Source organism: Scyliorhinus torazame, chromosome 4 (assembly GCF_047496885.1).
Source record: "Scyliorhinus torazame isolate Kashiwa2021f chromosome 4, sScyTor2.1, whole genome shotgun sequence".
NCBI classification, from domain to species: Eukaryota; Metazoa; Chordata; class Chondrichthyes; order Carcharhiniformes; family Scyliorhinidae; genus Scyliorhinus; species Scyliorhinus torazame.
In genome coordinates, this window is record NC_092710.1 from 337,304,571 (window position 1) to 337,323,269 (window position 18,699).

General features: G+C 52.3%; 1 protein-coding gene across 1 annotated transcript in view; it reads right to left on the reverse strand.

Moving 5' to 3' along the window:
• susd4 (sushi domain containing 4) overlaps positions 1 to 18,699 on the reverse strand; it is a 538,061-nt gene that overhangs the window by 187,668 nt on the left and 331,694 nt on the right. The window contains 2 exon segments of the mRNA XM_072500589.1: positions 7,021 to 7,081; positions 7,279 to 7,673. Coding sequence (XP_072356690.1) covers positions 7,021 to 7,081; positions 7,279 to 7,673 — 456 coding nt within the window.

Consider the following 18,699-nt stretch of genomic DNA (forward strand, 5'->3'; position numbering starts at 1 on the left):
GGTGTGGTTGCTCTATCAGGCACCAGTAGCGAGTGTGCATACGAACCGGCCGAGGTCGGGGTATTTTAAACTACACTGAGGGACGAGGCAAGAGAGCCTCCTCTCCCCGTTACTGTTTGCTCTGGCCATAGAGCCATTGGCCATGGCATTAAGACCCTCTAGGAACTGGAGGCTGGTTCGGGAGGGTGGTGGAGCACCGGGTCTCGCTTTACGCAGATGACATGCTCTTGTACATTTCAGACCCGTTGGAGGGAATGGGAGAAGAAATGTGAATCTTGGGGGAATTTGGCAATTTTTTGGGTTATAAATTGAACATGGGGGAAAACGAGATGTTTGCCATCCAGGCAAGAGGACAGGAGAAGAGGCTGGGACAGCTGCCGCTTAGAATGGTAGCGAAGAGCTTTCGATATCTGGGAATCCAGGTGGCCCGGAAATCGGAGGTACTACACAAGTTAAACCTATCCCGGTTGGTTGAACAAATGGAAGGGGACTTTAAGAGATGGGACATGCTCCCGCTGTCACTGGCGGGGAGGGTACTGACCGTTAAAATGACGGTCCTCCCCAGATTTCTGTTTGTCTTTCAGTGCCTCCCATCTTCATCCCGAAGGCCTTTTTCAAGCAGGTGAATAAGGTTATTTTGGGCTTTGTGTGGGCGGGTAAAACCCCGCAAGTGAAGAAAGCGCAGTTGAGGGGAGGGTGGGTTGGCGCTGCCGAACTTCTGCAATTACTACTGGGCGGCTAATATAGCCATGATCAGGAAGTGGGTAGTGGGGGAGGTGTCGGCATGGGAGCGGATGGAGGCAGCATCATGTAAAGACACCAGTCTGGGAGCATTGGTAACGGCACCTCTGCCGTTCTCGCCGGCCAGATACTCCACACGTCCAGTGGTAGTGGTGGCTCTGAGGATCTGGGGGCAGTGGAGGAGATATGAGAGCGGAGGGAGCATCGATTTGGACACCGATTTATAATAACCACCGGTTTGTACCGGGTATGCTGGATGGTGGGTTCCGGAGTTGGCAGAGGGCAGGAATTGGAAGGATGGGGGATCTATTTATAGACGGGAGCTTCTCCAGCTTGAAAGCCTTGGAGGATAAATTTAAATTGCCAGCAGGGAATGGGTTCAGGTATTTGCAGGTGCGCGATGTCCTGAGAAAACAGGTTCCGGCCTTTCCACTGCTGCCGCCACGGGGGATACAGGATAGAGTAGTTTCCAGCACCTGGGTGGGAGAGGGGAAGGTATCGGATATTTACCAGGAGCTTTCGGAGGTGGAGGAAACTCCAGTGGAGGAGCTTTAGGGCAAATTAGAAGATGAGCTAGGAGGAGAGATAGAGGCGGGGCTATGGGCGTCTGCCCTAAGCAGGGTTAATACAGCCTCATCATGCACCAGGCTTAACCTGATACAATTTAAGGTAGTCCACCGGGCACACATGACGGTGGCCCGGATGAGCAAGTTTTTTTGGGTAGAGGATAGGTGTGCGAGGTGCGCGGGAAGCCCAGCAAACCATGTCCACATGTTTTGGGCGTGCCCGAAGCTTAGAGAGGGTTTTGGCAGGGTTTAGCCAAGGCAACACGGTACTCAAAACACGGGTGGTGCCGAGTCCGGTGGTGACGATCTTTGGAGTGTCGGAAGATCCGGGAGTGCAGAAAGAGGCCGAATTACTCCTCTGAAGCCTCGGGCTCCCCTAGTTAAAGTGTCAAACCCGGGTCCCACTATCCTTGTTTCCTGCTGGGAATTAGTCATCAGCCTCTGTCCAGACCAAGGTTAGTTTCTGCTTCTTAACAGCGTTCAACAAAAATAGCATAATTCAACAAGAAATAATGGAAAGAAGCAGCCAGATAGGATGCTTTCTGTGTCGCACCTCAGTGCACATTCACTCATAGTCACGTCAAAATGTCAGTCCAGAAGCTCATTAATTTCAGCAAATTCAATAGGAGTGGGGTCTTGTGGGAAATACTGGTTAGATAATACTTCAAAAGCATCTGGCCCCATCATAGTGAGGAAAACCTTTACTTTATCCCCATTTTTTCCCCATCTCCTATGTTTTGGCATTCAGCTGAATGTGTAACCTCGGTTCATAATTACAAAGTTCTCTTTGTTCGGGTTGAATTCCACCATTATTCTCAAATATGTCTCCAGTGCCAATTTTCAATTACCCACTGTGCTGGCTCACGGTTCATAGAATTCATTGAATTTACAGTGCAGAAGGAGGCCATTCGGCCCATCGAGTCTGCACCATCTCTTGGAAAGAGCACCCTACCAAGGTCAACACCTCCACCCTATCCCCATAACCCAGTAACCCCACCCAACACTAAGGGCAATTTTGGACACTAAGGGCAATTTATCATGGTCAATCCACCTAACCTGCGCATCTTTGGACTGTGGGAGGAAACCGGAGCACCCGGAGGAAACCCACGCACACACGGGGAGGATGTGCAGACTCCGCACAGACAGTGACCCAAGCCGGAATTGAACCTGGGACCCTGGAGCTGTGAAGCAATTGTGCTATCCACAATGCTACCGTGCTGCCCTAAATACCTGAATACGCCATGCACACGGTGCAATCTTTCAAACTGCTCAAACTTCCTTCAAAATCAACTTTAGAAGCTCCGAAATTGCCAGACAATATTCTTCACTCCTTAATTCCGCAAATGAAATGTAAAAGAAAATTCCATCCCATCCTCATTGTCATCTTTCTATTACACTGTATTAAACTGACAACGGTAACACATGCCTGACTGGAGGCAGTCATTATTGACTAACTTGACACAAGGAAAGGGAATTCATTGAATGTTTACAGGAGGGCTTTTTGGAACAGCTTGTGATGGAGCCCACGAGGGAACAGGCCATTCTGGACTTAGCGTTATGTAATGAGCCAGACTTGATTAAAGATCTTAAAGTAAGGGAGCACTTAGGAGGCAGTGATCATAATATGGTAGAATTCAATCTCCAATTTGAAAGAAAGAAGGTAGAATCAGATGTAAAGGTGTTACAGTTAAATAAAGGTAACTACAGGGGCATGAGGGAGGAACTGCCGAAAATCGACTGGGAGCAGAGCCTAGTGGGAAAGACAGTAGAACAGCAATGGCAGGAGTTTCTGGGAGTAATTGAGGACACAGTACAGAGGTTCATCCCAAAGAAAAGAAAGGTTCTCAGAGGGGGGATGAGGCAGCCACGGCCGACAAAGGAAGTTAGGGAATGCATCAAAGCAAAAGAGAAAGCCTATAATGTGGCAAAGAGTAGTGGGAAGTCAGAAGATTGGGAAGGCTACAAAAACAAACAGAGGATAACAAAGCGAGAAATAAGGAAAGAGAGGATCAAATGTGAAGGTAGGCTAGCCAGTAACATTAGGAATGATAGTAAAAGTTTATTTAAATACATTAAAAACAAACGGGAGGCAAAAGTAGACATTGGGCCGCTCCAAACTGACCGCTGGTAATCTAGTGATGGGAGACAAGGAAATAGCTGAGGAACTAAATAAGTACTTTGCGTCAGTCTTCACAGTAGAAGACATGAGTAATATCCCAACAATTCAGGAGAGTCAGGGGCCAGAGTTGAATATGGTGGCCATCACAAAGGAGAAAGTGCTAGAGAAACTAAGAGGTCTAAAAATTGATAAATCTCCAGGCCCAGATGGGCTACATCCTAGAGTTCTAAAGGAGATAGCTGAAGAAATAGTGGAGGTGTTAGTTATGATCTTTCAAAAGTCACTGGAGTCAAGTCCCAGAGGATTGGAAAATCACTGTTGTAACCCCTCTGATCAAGAAGGGAACAAGGAAAAAGATGGAAAATTATAGGCCAATTAGCCTAACCTCGGTTGTTGGCAAGATTCTAGAATCCATTGTTAAGGGTGAGATTTCTAAATTCTTGGAAGTGCAGGGTCGGATTAGGACAAGTCAGCATGGATTTAGTAAGGGGAGGTCGTGCCTGACAAACCTGTTAGAGTTCTTTGAAGAGATAACAAATAGGTTAGACCAAGGAGAGCCAATGGATGTTATCTATCTTGACTTCCAAAAGGCCTTTGATAAGGTGCCTCATGGGAGACTGCTGAGTAAAATAAGGGCCCATGGTATTCGAGGCAAGGTACTAACATGGATTGACGATTGGCTGTCAGGCAGAAGGCAGAGAGTTGGGATAAAAGGTTCTTTTTCGGAATGGCAACCGGTGACGAGTGGTGTCCCGCAGGGTTCAGTGTTGGGGCCACAGCTGTTCTCTTTATATATTAATGATCTAGATGACGGGACTGGGGGCATTCTGGCTAAGTTTGCCGATGATACAAAGATAGGTGGAAGGGCAGGTAGTATTGAGGAGGTGGGGAGGCTGCAGAAAGATTTAGACAGTTTAAGAGAGTGGTCCAAGAAATGGCTGATGAAATTCAACGTGGGCAAGTGCGAGGTCTTGCACTTTGGAAAAAAGAATAGAGGCATGGACTATTTTCTAAACGGTGACAAAATTCATAATGCTGAAGTGCAAAGAGACTTGGGAGTCCTAGTCCAAGATTCTCTCAAGGTAAACTTGCAGGTTGAATCCGTAATTAAGAAAGCAAATGCAATGTTGTCATTTATCTCAAGAGGCTTGGAATATAAAAGCAGGGATGTACTTCTGAAGCTTTATAAAGCATTAGTTAGGCCCCATTTAGAATACTGTGAGCAATTTTGGGCCCCACACTTCAGGAAGGACATACTGGCACTGGAGCGGGTCCAGCGGAGATTCACACGGATGATCCCAGGAATGGTAGGCCTAACATACGATGAACGTCTGAGGATCCTGGGATTATATTCATTGGAGTTTAGGAGGTTGAGGGGAGATCTAATAGAAACTTACAAGATAATGAATGGCTTAGATAGGGTGGATGTAGGGAAGTTGTTTCCATTAGCAGGGGAGACTAGGACCCGGGGCCTTAGAATAAAAGGGAGTCACTTTAGAACAGAGATGAGGAGAAATTTCTTCAGCCAGAGAGTGGTGGGTCTGTGGAATTCATTGCCACAGAGGGCGGTGGAGGCCGGGACGTTGAGTGTCTTTAAGACAGAAGTTGATAAATTCTTGATTTCTCGAGGAATTAAGGGCTATGGAGAGAGAGCGGGTAAATGGAGTTGAAATCAGCCATGATTGAATGGTGGAGTGGACTCGATGGGCCAAATGGCCTTACTTCCACTCCCATGTCTTATGGTCTTATGGTCTAACTTCATTTATACAACCCCAATAGAGAGCACAGCGGAGAGGGCTCTACACTACGATCACCATACCAGGGAGAGACTCCATCTCCTCAACACACATCAGTTAACCAGCTTGGCTGAAATGTGTGGCTCGGGATCCTGCAGCCTATCAGCATGCTGTTTCCTCCCTGATAATATTCCACCATAGCGATTGTTATGGTAACCCCTCTTCTTCAATCAAGTGCCTTCTCTTGATTGCAGTTGCTCATGTGCTACCTTCAGTGGGGACGGTTTAGCTCAGTTGGCTGGGCAGCTGGTTCGTGGTGCACAGGAAGGGCAGCAGCGCGGGTTCAGTTCTTGGAGGTTATTCACTAAGGCTCCTCCTTCTCAGCCTTGCCCCCTCATCTGAGGTGCGGTGACCCTCAGGTTAAATCACCACCAGTCAGCTCTCCCCCTCAAAGGGGAAAGTAGCCTCTGGTCACCTGGGACTATGGTGACTTCACAGGTGCGATTTAACGGAAATGAAGCAGAGTCATGTGTTGTGCGTTTGGCGGGCTGCATCCTGATGCTGTCACCTCCGAGAACGACCCTGTTATTAAACGGGACGCTGCTTAATTTCAGGGTCTAGGCCGGGAACGACCCGCCAAGGCCGCACTGAGTCCTGTTTCCCACACTAACGAGCTCCGCTCACTAATGCTGGAAGAGCCAGTAGGGGAAGAGATTGGGGCACTAATTTTAAATGGCACCCCTATCTCTAGACCCCCCCCCCCAAAATCACCATTAAGAGGGTCCTTGTGCACTCCCCCCGCATCCCACCTCATAAGGGCACGATTTCCAGCACGGACATAATAGCAGCTGGACACCCTGGCTTCCCAGGTAGCATTGGGGTTTCAGGATACTGCCCTGTCTAGTGCCCGACCAGCCAGGGCTCCCGATCACCTGGAAGACCCCCTGGGAGACCCCCTCATCACCTGAAGTGCCGGTATGCCTGGCCCACATTGTGGAAACCAGTGTTAAACAGAGACCGCTCGGGGTCTCCGAAGCCTAGGCGTTAGATCTCCGCGCAGCGGGTAACTCTGGAGTGAACATATTCAAGTGAGCCCCACTGCACATTTGAATATGCAAATTTGGACCATGCCCATTGTGGGTGTGATCAGATTGCGACGTCTCGTGAGATCGCGCGAAGCGTGACGAGGCCGGTAAATCTCACGACAGGCCTTTCGTCTCGTGTCCCGAGTTGGGAGCGGCACAGCCTGTAGGTCGCAACCTACAGTTTTTCACCTACAGTGAATGGTATCTTAGTTCAGAGTAAGGATTACTCCAGACACCAGAATGGCTCTGATAGTACTCCCTCCGCCTGATGAGTTGATGGGAGTGGGAGGGTTAGAGTGGTGGGGGGGGGGGGTCAATTAAACTGGAGTGAGGAGCTTGCCAACTTTTTTCCACAGTGGAGATTTAACCCATTGCAATAAACCTACTCACCCCAATGCAGATTTAAGTCAAAAACAATTGCAATAACCTAATGCCGATTAAACCACTGCCATCGGGTCTGCTCCACCGTTAAATCATGGCTGAGATTTTCTCATCCCCATAACCCCTGATCCTCTTATTAATCAAGAACCTATCTATCTCTGTCTTAAAGACACTCAGTGAATTGGCCTCCACAGCCTTCTGCGGTAAAGAGTTCCACAGATTCACCACCCTCTGGCTGAAGAAATTCCACCCAATGGTGATTTAATCCCAGATCACACACTGAAGACTTGACCACTTCAATAAACCCCACTAACCCGAATGGAAATTAACTCATTGCAACAAATTGCCAAATACCACTCCATCCCCAACAGCTTATCGTTTCCCACTCACACTTTGCTCCGCCATTGACGGCTATGTCGCTAAGCTGCCCTGAATTCTCCTCCATTGGGAGCCCTGTCACTTCCACACATCGAGTCAGTTTCCCAAGGCTTCCTAAACTGTCGACATGCCCCAGAATCTCTTATCAGCACCAACTGCCCACTTCTCCTGCCCAGCCATTTTCCCTCTGTCGTTTGCCATTAAATGCCCAAAGCTCCGAGCCCCACGGTTTCTTCTATTCCATGGGGCAGTGCCAGGTACTCAACACTCACCGTCTGCAATGTTAATACTGGGAGATGTTGAAGCTGTGTTCTCTGTCTCTGGACCGTCGATGATTTCTTCTGTGATTGGATGTGTAGCTGCTGTACCAAATGACGTTGATGGTGATGAATCTTCCCCTCCCCCGCCCCCCGAGCAGTCCAATTGGCTGGGCCGCTCTGCGGGAGTAGGATTCGCGGCTACAACTGGGTCTGCAGCACGGCCGGGATAGGCTGGAGGGTTCTGGTCATCCGGTTGTGTTGCCTCTTGATTCTGTCCTTCAGGGGATGTGACCTCGGGTGCCGAGCCAGTATTCGTCCTGTTACATATAGCCTCGTCATAGGTGGGCAACACCACCGGCACTCCATCAACCACCACAAAATTCCGGCCAGCTGAAGCGTCTTGATCACTGTCGGAATACAATTCAACAAGGGCTCTTGTTAGAGGAGGTGAATTTGTGAGTACTTACATATATCGTCTGTGCTTCAATCTAGTGCTCAACAAGAACAAAGAACAACACAGCACAGGAACAGGCCCTTCGGCCCGCCAAGCCTGTACCGGTCATGTTACCACCCTTGGGCCAAAACCCTCAGCACTTCCTCGTCCCGTATCCCTCTACCCATCCTGTCCATGTGTTTGTCAAAATGTCTTTTAAACATCGTTAATTTATCTGTTTCCACAACCTCCCCTGACAACGCATTCCAGGCACTCACCGCCCTCATGCTCGACCTCCCCTTTTCCACCTGGAAGCAGGAGCTCATTCAGTATCATAATTCACAGCCACTGGCTCTCAGTCCGACAACATCTTGATCTTAAAATTACCACACGAGTTCAAGTCCCTCCTCATCCCGGTAACCACCTCCAACCCTACGTCCCTCCGAGACGTTTGCACTCCTCCAACTCTGGCGTCTTCCATGTCCCCAATTTTAATCACTGCAATTGTTGGTACTTATTCATTCATCAGATGGGCTGAGCCAGCATTTATTGCCCATCCCTAATTGCCCTTGAACTGAGTGGCTTGCTCGGCCATTTCAGGGGGCAGTAAAGAGTCAACCTCAATGCTGTGGGTCTGGAGTCACATGTAGGCCAGGCCGGGTAAGGACGGCAGATTTCATTCTCTAAAGGACATTAGTGAATCAGATGGGTTTTTAAGACAATCGACAATGGTTTCATTAGACTTTTAATACAACATTTTTATTGAATTAAAGTTTCACTATCTGCTGTGGTGGGATTTGAACCTGCGTTCCCAGAGCATTACTCTGGGTCTCTGGATTACTTGACAGGTGAAAATGCCACTACACCACCGATTTGCGTGTCTTCAGCTGGCAAGGTGGTGAGCTGCACATTGCCCTCCCTGAAGCTTTCCGCTTGTTTATCTCTTCATATTTGTTTACAATGTTCTTTAAAACCTTCCCCTTTGACCATGTTTGTAGTCACCTGTCTGATATGTGGCCATGTTATCATATTTCGCCAAACTAAACTCCTGTGAAGCACCTTGGAATGTTTTGCAATGGTAAAGATGATGCACTTACATCAAAACCTGCAAAGAACTCTATGTGCTGCTATTGGGTGTTCGATGTCCGGGCTGTAGCCCACTGAATCCTAAGGACAGGTACACACTGTGTACCCTCACCACACACACTGTGTACCCTCACCACACACACTGTGTACCCTCACCACACACACTGTGTCCTCTCACCACACACACTGTGTACCCTCACCACACACACTGTGTACTCTCACCACACACAGTGTACCCTCACCACACACACTGTGTACTCTCACCACACACACTGTGTACTCTCACCACACACACTGTGTACCCTCACCACACACACTGTGTACCCTCACCACACACACTGTGTACCCTCACCACACACACTGTGTACCCTCACCACACACACTGTGTACTCTCACCACACACACTGTGTACCATCACCACACACACTGCGTACTCTCACCACACACACTGTGTACCCTCACCACACACACTGTGTACTCTCACCACACACACTGTGTACCCTCACCGCACACACTGTGTACCCTCACCACACACACTGTGTACCCTCACCACACACAGTGTACCCTCACCACACACACTGTGTACCCTCACCACACACACTGTGTACCCTCACCACACACACTGTGTACTCTCACCACACACACTGTGCACCCTCACCACACACACTGTGTACTCTCACCACACACACTGTGTACCCTCACCACACACACTGTGTCCTCTCACCACACACACTGTGTACCCTCACCACACACACTGTGTACTCTCACCACGCACACTGTGTACCCTCACCACACACACTGTGTACTCTCACCACACACACTGTGTACTCTCACCACACACACTGTGTACCCTCACCACATACACTGTGTACCCTCACCACACGCACTGTGTACTCTCACCACACACACTGTGTACCCTCACCACACACACTGTGTACCCTCACCACACACACTGTGTACTCTCACCACTGTGGTAGTATGCATTAGGGGTCATGTGGGACTGTGAAGCCGTGATGTCATTGGCTGACAGATCCCGGGTCCAGGTTGGCTGTTGACCTCTAGCTCCGCCCTGAAGGCGGAGTATAAGAACCTGGAGTTCTCCCCCGCAGGCCAGTCAGCTACTGAACTGCGGGGAACAAGTCACGCTTAATAAAGCCTCATCGACTTCATCTCTATTCGTCTCTCGTGAGTCTTTGTGCGCTACAATTTATTAAGCGTGCTTAAAAGAACTATGGAGCTCAGGATCATCCCGGAATGCCTGAGGATCAGCCCCAACGCAGTGAACTCAGCAGCAGTTTTCAAACACTGGCAGACTTGTTTCGAGGCCTACCTCAGAACGGCCCCCGGCCGGGTCACAGAAGACCAGAAACTACAGGTCCTGCACTCGAGGGTAAGCCCGGAAATTTTCCCTCTCATCGAAGACGCAGAGGATTTCCAGATGGCGTTCGCAGCACTAAAGAGCATCTATGTTCGCCCAGTGAACCAGATCTACGCACGCTACCAACTCGCAATGAGACGGCAAAGTCCCGGAGAATCGCTAGACGAATTCTAGGCCGCGCTACTAATTTTGGGACGGGCCTGCAGCTGCCCGCCGGTAAATGCGACTGAACACACGGACATGTTGATGCGTGATGCTTTTGTGGCTGGTATGAACTCTTCCCAAATCCGCCAAAGACTTTTAGAAAAAGAGTCGCTAGGACTCTCAGAGGCATGGGCCCTTGCAGCCTCCCTGGATGTGGCCGCGCGAAACGCCCGCGCGTACGGCCCCGACCGCGCAGCAGCCCCTTGGGCTCCGTGGACCCCCGTCGCGACAAACCCCCCCTCCTGCCCACCCCACAGGCTTGTGCGGTTCATAGAACATAGAACATAGAACAATACAGCGCAGTACAGGCCCTTCGGCCCACGATGTTGCACCGAAACAAAAGCTATCTAACCTACACTATGCCATTATCATCCATATGTTTATCCAATAAACTTTTAAATGCCCTCAATGTTGGCGAGTTCACTACTGTAGCAGGTAGGGCATTCCATGGCCTCACTACTCTTTGCGTAAAGAACCTACCCCTGACCTCTGTCCTATATCTATTACCCCTCAGTTTAAGGCTATGTCCCCTCGTGCTAGCCATTTCCATCCGCGGGAGAAGGCTCTCACTGTCCACCCTATCTAACCCTCTGATCATTTTGTATGCCTCTATTAAGTCTCCTCTTAACCTTCTTCTCTCTAACGAAAACAACCTCAAGTCCATCAGCCTTTCCTCATAAGATTTTCCCTCCATACCAGGCAACATCCTGGTAAATCTCCTCTGCACCCGTTCCAAAGCCTCCACGTCCTTCCTATAATGCGGTGACCAGAACTGTACGCAATACTCCAAATGCGGCCATACCAGAGTTCTGTACAGCTGCAACATGACCTCCTGACTCCGGAACTCAATCCCTCTACCAATAAAGGCCAACACTCCATAGGCCTTCTTCACCACCCTATCAACCTGGGTGGCAACTTTCAGGGATCTATGTACATGAACACCTAGATCCCTCTGCTCATCCACACTTTCAAGAACTTTTCCATTAGCCAAATATTCCACATTCCTGTTTTTCCTTCCAAAGTGAATCACCTCACACTTCTCTACATTAAACTCCATTTGCCACCTCTCAGCCCAGCACTGCAGCTTATCTATATCCCTCTGTAACCTGCTACATCCTTCCACACTATCGACAACACCACCGACTTTAGTATCGTCTGCAAATTTACTCACCCACCCTTCTGCGCCTTCCTCTAGGTCATTGATAAAAATGACAAACAGCAACGGCCCCAGAACAGATCCTTGTGGTACTCCACTTGTGACAGAACTCCATTCTGAACATTTCCCATCAACCACCACCCTCTGTCTTCTTTCAGCTAGCCAATTTCTGATCCACATCTCTAAATCACCCTCAATCCCCAGCCTCCGTATTTTCTGCAATAGCCTACCGTGGGGAACCTTATCAAACGCTTTGCTGAAATCCATATACACCACATCAACTGCTCTACCCTCGTCTACCTGTTCAGTCACCTTCTCAAAGAACTTGGTTCAGACGCCAAGTCGTCCCGGGGGAGCCCGCTGCTATTTCTGCGGCCAGGCGAAACACCCCCGGCAGCGCTGCCCAGCCCGCGCAGCGACTTGTAAGAGCTGCGGGAAAAAGGGCCATTTCGCGGCTGTGTGCCGGTCCCGGGAGGTCGCCGCGGTCCCCGGCGAACAAGGATTCCTGCGCGCTTCTAACGCTCCCCAACCCCCCCAGCGCCCCATGTACGACCCGCAGGCGCAACCAGTTTGGGTCCCGGCCACCGCTGTCCAGCGCCCCATGTACGACCCGCAGGCGCAACCAGTTTGGGTCCCGACTACCGCTGTCCCCGGAGAACAAGGCGATCTGCGCGTTCCTGACGCTCCCCAACCCCCCCAGCGCCCCATGTGCGACCCGCAGGCGGCGCCATTTTGGGTCCCGGCCACCACGAGGGGAGGAGGGGCGCCGCCATCTTGTGACCCCCCAGACCTGTGCGACGCATGGGGGCGGCCATTTTGTTCACCCCCGCCGCCATCTTGGATGGCAACAATGGACCCCAGTGTCGACGGCTCCACGGGGTTCGAGGAAGACGCTCAAACACTACGATCACGTCTGGCCTCAATGACGCTGGACCAAGCACGGCCCCGGACGCTCCAGACGACGACAACAACGGTGCTGATAAACGGGCACGAGACACCATGCCTGGTCGACTCCGGGAGCACGGAAAGCTTCATCCACCCCGACACGGTAAGACGCTGTTTTTTGACCATCCGTCCCAGTGCGCAAAAGATTGCCCTAGCTGCAGGATCCCACTCCGTACAGATTAAAGGCTTCTGCATAGTGACCCTAACGGTGCAAGGGAGGGAGTTTAAAAACTACAGGCTCTACGTCCTTCCCCAACTCTGCGCGCCCACATTACTGGGATTAGATTTCCAGTGCAACCTGCAGAGCCTAACGTTTCAATTCGGCGGCCCAATACCCCCACTCACTATCTGCGGCCTCGCAACCCTCAAGGTTGAGCCCCCATCCTTGTTTGCAAACCTCACCCCGGATTGCAAACCCGTCGCCACTAGGAGCAGACGGTACAGCGCCCAGGACCGGACATTCATTCGGTCCGAAGTCCAGAGGCTACTGAAGGAAGGCATAATCCAGGCCAGCAACAGTCCCTGGAGAGCACAGGTGGTAGTAGTGAAGACAGGGGAGAAGCAAAGGATGGTCATAGACTATAGCCAGACCATCAACAGGTACACACAACTAGATGCGTACCCTCTTCCCCGCATATCCAGCATGGTCAATCGGATTGCCCAATATAAGGTCTTCTCCACCGTGGACCTCAAGTCCGCCTACCATCAGCTCCCCATCCGCCCAAGTGACCGCTAGTACACAGCCTTCGAGGCAGACGGGCGATTATACCACTTCCTAAGGGTCCCATTTGGCATCACAAACGGGGTCTCGGTCTTCCAACGAGAGATGGACCGAATGGTTGATCAACACGGGTTGCAGGCCACGTTCCCGTACCTCGACAACGTAACCATCTGCGGCCACAATCAGCAGGACCACGACGCCAACCTCCAAAAATTCCTCCAGACCGCTAAAGCCTTGAACCTCACATACAACGAGGACAAGTGCGTGTTGAGCACAAACCGGCTGGCCATCCTGGGCTACGTAGTGCGCAATGGGATAATAGGCCCCGACCCCGAACGTATGCGCGCCCTCATGGAATTTCCCCTCCCGCACTGCTCAAAAGCCCTAAAACGCTGCCTGGGGTTCTTTTCATATTACGCCCAGTGGGTCCCCCAGTACGCAGACAAGGCCCGCCCCCTAATACAGACCACGACCTTCCCTCTGTCGACAGAGGCTTGCCAGGCCTTCAGCCGCATCAAAGCGGATATCGCAAAGGCCACGATGCGCGCCATCGATGAGTCCCTCCCCTTCCAGGTCGAGAGCGACGCCTCCGACGTAGCTCTAGCGGCCACCCTTAACCAAGCGGGCAGGCCCGTGGCCTTTTTCTCCCGAACCCTCCACGCTTCAGAAATCCGCCACTCCTCAGTGGAAAAGGAAGCCCAAGCCATAGTGGAAGCTGTGCGACATTGGAGGCATTACCTGGCCGGCAGGAGATTCACTCTCCTCACGGACCAACGGTCGGTAGCCTTCATGTTCGATAATGCACAGCGGGGCAAAATTAAAAACGACAAGATCTTAAGGTGGAGGATCGAGCTCTCCACCTTCAACTATGAGATCATGTACCGTCCCGGAAAGCTGAACGAGGCATCCGACACCCTATCCCGCGGCACATGTGCCAACGCACAGATTAACCGCCTCCAAACCCTCCACGAGGACCTCTGCCACCCGGGGGTCTCTCGGTTCTACCACTTTAAAAAATCCCGCAACCTTCCCTACTCCGTGGAGGAGGTCCGTACAGTCACAAGGAACAGCCACATCTGCGCAGAGTGCAAACCGCACTTTTTCAGGCCGGATGGTGCGCACCTGATCAAGGCTTCCCGTCCCTTTGAACGCCTTGGTCTGGATTTCAAAGGGCCCCTCCACCGATCGCAACATATACTTCCTGAACGTGGTGGACGAGTACTCCCGTTTCCCCTTCGCCATCCCCTGCCCCGACATGACAGCGGCCACAGTCATTAAAGCCCTTAGCACCATATTCACACTGCTCGGTTGCCCCGCATACGTCCACAGCGACAGGGGGTCCTCCTTTATGAGTGACGAGCTGCGCCAGTTCCTGCTCAGCAACGGTATAGCCTCGAGCAGGACGACCAGCTACAACCCCCGGGGGAACGGGCAAGTAGAGAGGGAGAACGGCACGGTCTGGAAGACCGTCCTACTGGCCCTACGGTCCAGGGACCTCCCAGTTTCACGGTGGCAGGAGGTCCTCCCGGACGCTCTCCACTCCATCCGGTCGCTACTGTGTACTAGCACTAACCAAACGCCTCATGAGCGCCTCCTTGTCTTCCCCAGGAAGTCCTCCTCTGGAACGTCGCTGCCGACCTGGCTGGCGGTCCCAGGACCCATCCTGCTCCGAAAACATGTGCGGGCGCACAAGTCGGACCCGTTGGTCGAGAGGGTTCGCCTCCTCCACGCGAACCCGCAGTACGCTTACGTGGAGTACCCCGACGGCCGACAGGACACGGTCTCCCTGCGAGATCTGGCGCCCGCCGGCAACACACACACCCCCCCGACACCAATCACCCCCTCCCTGCCACCGGCGCACCCCGCGAGCGCCCCCTTCCCGGGGGGATCGGTCCTCCTCCCAGGTCCGACCTGTGTACTCTCACCACACACACTGTGTCCCCTCACCACACACACTGTGTACTCTCACCACACACACTGTGTACCCTCACCACACACACTGTGTACCCTCACCACACACACTGTGTACCCTCACCACACACACTGTGTACCCTCACCACACACACTGTGTACTCTCACCACACACACTGTGTACCCTCACCACACACAGTGTACTCTCACCACACACACTGTGTACTCTCACCACACACACTGTGTACCCTCACCACACACACTGTGTACTCTCACCACACACACTGTGTACTCTCACCACACACACTGTGTACCCTCACCACACACACTGTGTACTCTCACCACACACACTGTGTACTCTCACCACACACTATGTACACAGTGGCATTTAAAAATAGCCTTTCTCAAAGAGAATTCTGGACTCCCAATAAATGCCAAGTTTGGCCAAAGATAACTGGCGCGATTCAGCGCCCTTGTCCCACCCGACTCGTAAGATTTGCAAAACTCAAAACGTCCTGCGGGATTCAATGGAACCTTGCGAAAGGTCACGATCTGGATCTCGCCCTCACTGGGTGTGGTCCAGATCAGCATATTTAAATAAACATTAGGCTGATTTAAATATGCATTCCCAGGATTGCCCCGGTGTCCGGGTCTCAGCAGGCGTTGCTAGGAGACCTCGCTAGGCCGCCGGTTAGCACTGGTGCACACAAGCCTGGGTCAGTCACCATGGCACCTGGGGGGGGTTCTCCCAGGCTATTGGAGATTCCCGGGTGGTTGGTGACTGGGCAGGGGGACGCCCTGGCCCTCCCTCTCGCACCCAGGCACTGTGGCACTGTCAGCCTGGGAGTGCTGGCACTGCCAGGGTGTCTGGGTTCCAGGTTGGCACTGCCAAGGGTTGGGCCCAGGGGGTGGGGGAGTGGTGCTGAAAGTGGGGGGGGGAGGACAGATCGGGATCTCCTTGCAGAACGGCTCGCCTATCTGCGAGGACGCTTCCTGCTGGCGAGCTTTAAGTCCTCGGTGGAGAGAATCTCTTTAACTCAAGTCTGCCGAATCACGTCACATATCTCGAGAATTATTTCTCTTCAAATCTGGACGTTGAGAGTTGGCTGGAACCTTCTCTGATGGTAAGTCCCCCCTGAAACATTCTTCTGTCCATTCTCTTTGTCATCGAGTGAAGGTCATTGGCCGACTGTGTCTCTGCTCGCTTTCTGCACCAGCACTTCAGCTTGTTCCAGTCCCCGTCCTTTTCCCTGTTGTCCCGCAGGTATTTTTATCTTCACATGCTTATCCAATTTCCTTTTGAAAGCTTTGATTAAATCTGCCTCTCCCACATCCTCAGGCCGTACATTCCAGATCCGAACCAGTCGCGCGAACAATAAATCTTTCCACACGTCGCCTTTGCTCGTCTCACTATCGGCCTTGGATCGGTGTCCTCTGCTTCTCGGCCCTTCCACCAATCAGAACCGTCTCTCTTGATCTACTCTGTACAGACCCTTCATGGTTTCAAATACCTCTATCAAGCCTCATAGGTACATAGAAGATAGGAGCAGGAGGAGGCCTTTCGGCCCTTCGAGCCTGCTCCACCATTTATCACGATCATGGCTGATCATCCAACTCAATAGCCTAATCCTGCTTTCTCCCCATAGCCTTTGATCCCATTCTCCCCAAGCGCTATATCCAGCCGCCTCAAATTTAATGTTTTAGCATCAACTACTTCCTGTGGCAATGTATTCCACAGGCTCACCACTCTTTGGGTGAAGAAGCGTCTCCTTATCTCTGTCCAAAATAGTTTACCCTGAATCCTCAGGCTGCGACCCCTGGTTCTGGCCGCACCCACCATCAGGAACATCTTCCCTGCACCTACCCTGTCTAGTCCTGTTAGAATTTTATAAGTCTCTATGAGATCCCCCTGCGGTAGTCACCAATATTACACCTATATTAGGTGATGTAAGGTAGGACCTGTACTACAGATTCACCGGTAGCCCCTGCCTGCTGACTCCGCCCAGTAGGAGGAGTATAAATATGCGTGTCCTCCATTCAGCGGCCATTTCGCCAGCTGCAGCAGGAGGCCACACATCTTACTGCAATAAAGCCACAGTTGTATCCAACCTGAGTCTTTGTACAATTGATCGTGCATCAATTTATTGCAGTAATATTTTCTATAAGATGGACCTCCGAATCAAACCAGATCGCCTGCAGCTGGATCCGCAATCGAGCGATGCCAGAAAGGACTTTAATCACTGGCTAGCCTGCTTCGAGGCCTATATCAGCTCAGCGACCACCCCTCCGATGGAGGCTCGGAAGATACAGATCCTGTACTCAAGGTTGAGCTCCAGCGTGTTTCCGCTGATCCAGGACCCCCCCGAACTACGCGGAGGCCATGGCGCTCCTCAAAGAAAACCTCTGGCGGGCCCTAATCCCACTTGTCCGGGACTGTGATTGTCAGGCCGTTACGGCCACCGAACATTCTAACCTTCTTATGCGCAATGCTTTTGTAACGGGGATTGTGTCGGACCTCATTCGCCAAAGGCTGCTTGAAGGGGCCACGCTCGACCTCGCGGGGACTAAGAAGCTAGCACTCTCCATGGCGGTCGCCTCACGTAATCCTCAGGCCTACCCCTCCGGCTGCTCGGCCCACCCCTCCTATCCCTCGTGGACCCCACAAACGGCAGTGTTGGCGAGGGTGCTTCTGCTGGCCGCAGAAGTAACATCGGGGACCCCCGGGGCTTTACCCAGCCAATACGCCTGCGCCATTCGGGGACCCCCGGGGCTTTACCCAGCCAATACGCCTGCCCAACACGCCAGCCCGCGCACGCCGGGGGTCCCCGATGTTACTGCTGCGACCAGCAGAAGCACCCTCGCCAACGCTGCCCGGCCCGCGCTGCCCTTTGCAAGGCTTGCGGCAAAAAGGGCCACTTCGCCGCGGTGTGCCAGGCCCGCGCAGTCACCGCTATCGCCCCCTCCCCACACACAATGGGTGCCGCCATCTTCGTCCCGGACCACGCGCGGCCAGTGGGCACCGCCATCTTCACCTCCCGGGGTCGCGAGCGGCCAGTAGGCACCGCCATATCCCCCCCCCCCAGTCCACATGCGGCAGATGGGCGCCGCCATCTTGTCCAGCCCCGGCAACGTGCAGCCCATGGGTGCCGCCATTTTGTCCCTCGCAGGATCTTCAGGCGCCTCCATCTTGTCTTCCCCACGGGGCATGGACGCCGACAACATTCCACGACCTGGGCCTCCCCGCGCTCTCCATCTTCGGACGCCAGCGATGACCAACCGCAGCTCGACCAGTCTCGTCCACACAACCTGGCCACCGCCTCGACTACGGTGAAAATCAACGGCCACGTGACCTCTTGCCTGCTGGACTCCGGGAGCACCGAAAGCTTCATCCACCCGGATACGGTAAGGCGCTGCTCCCTCGCGGTACACCCCGCCAACCAAAGAATCTCCCTGGCCTCCGGATCCCATTCCGTCCCGATCCGGGGTTCTGCACGGTCACTCTCACGGTCCAGGGCGTAGAATTCAGCGGCGTCCCCCTCTACGTCCTTCCTAATAGCATAGGGCAGCACGATAGCATTGCGGATAGCACAATTGCTTCA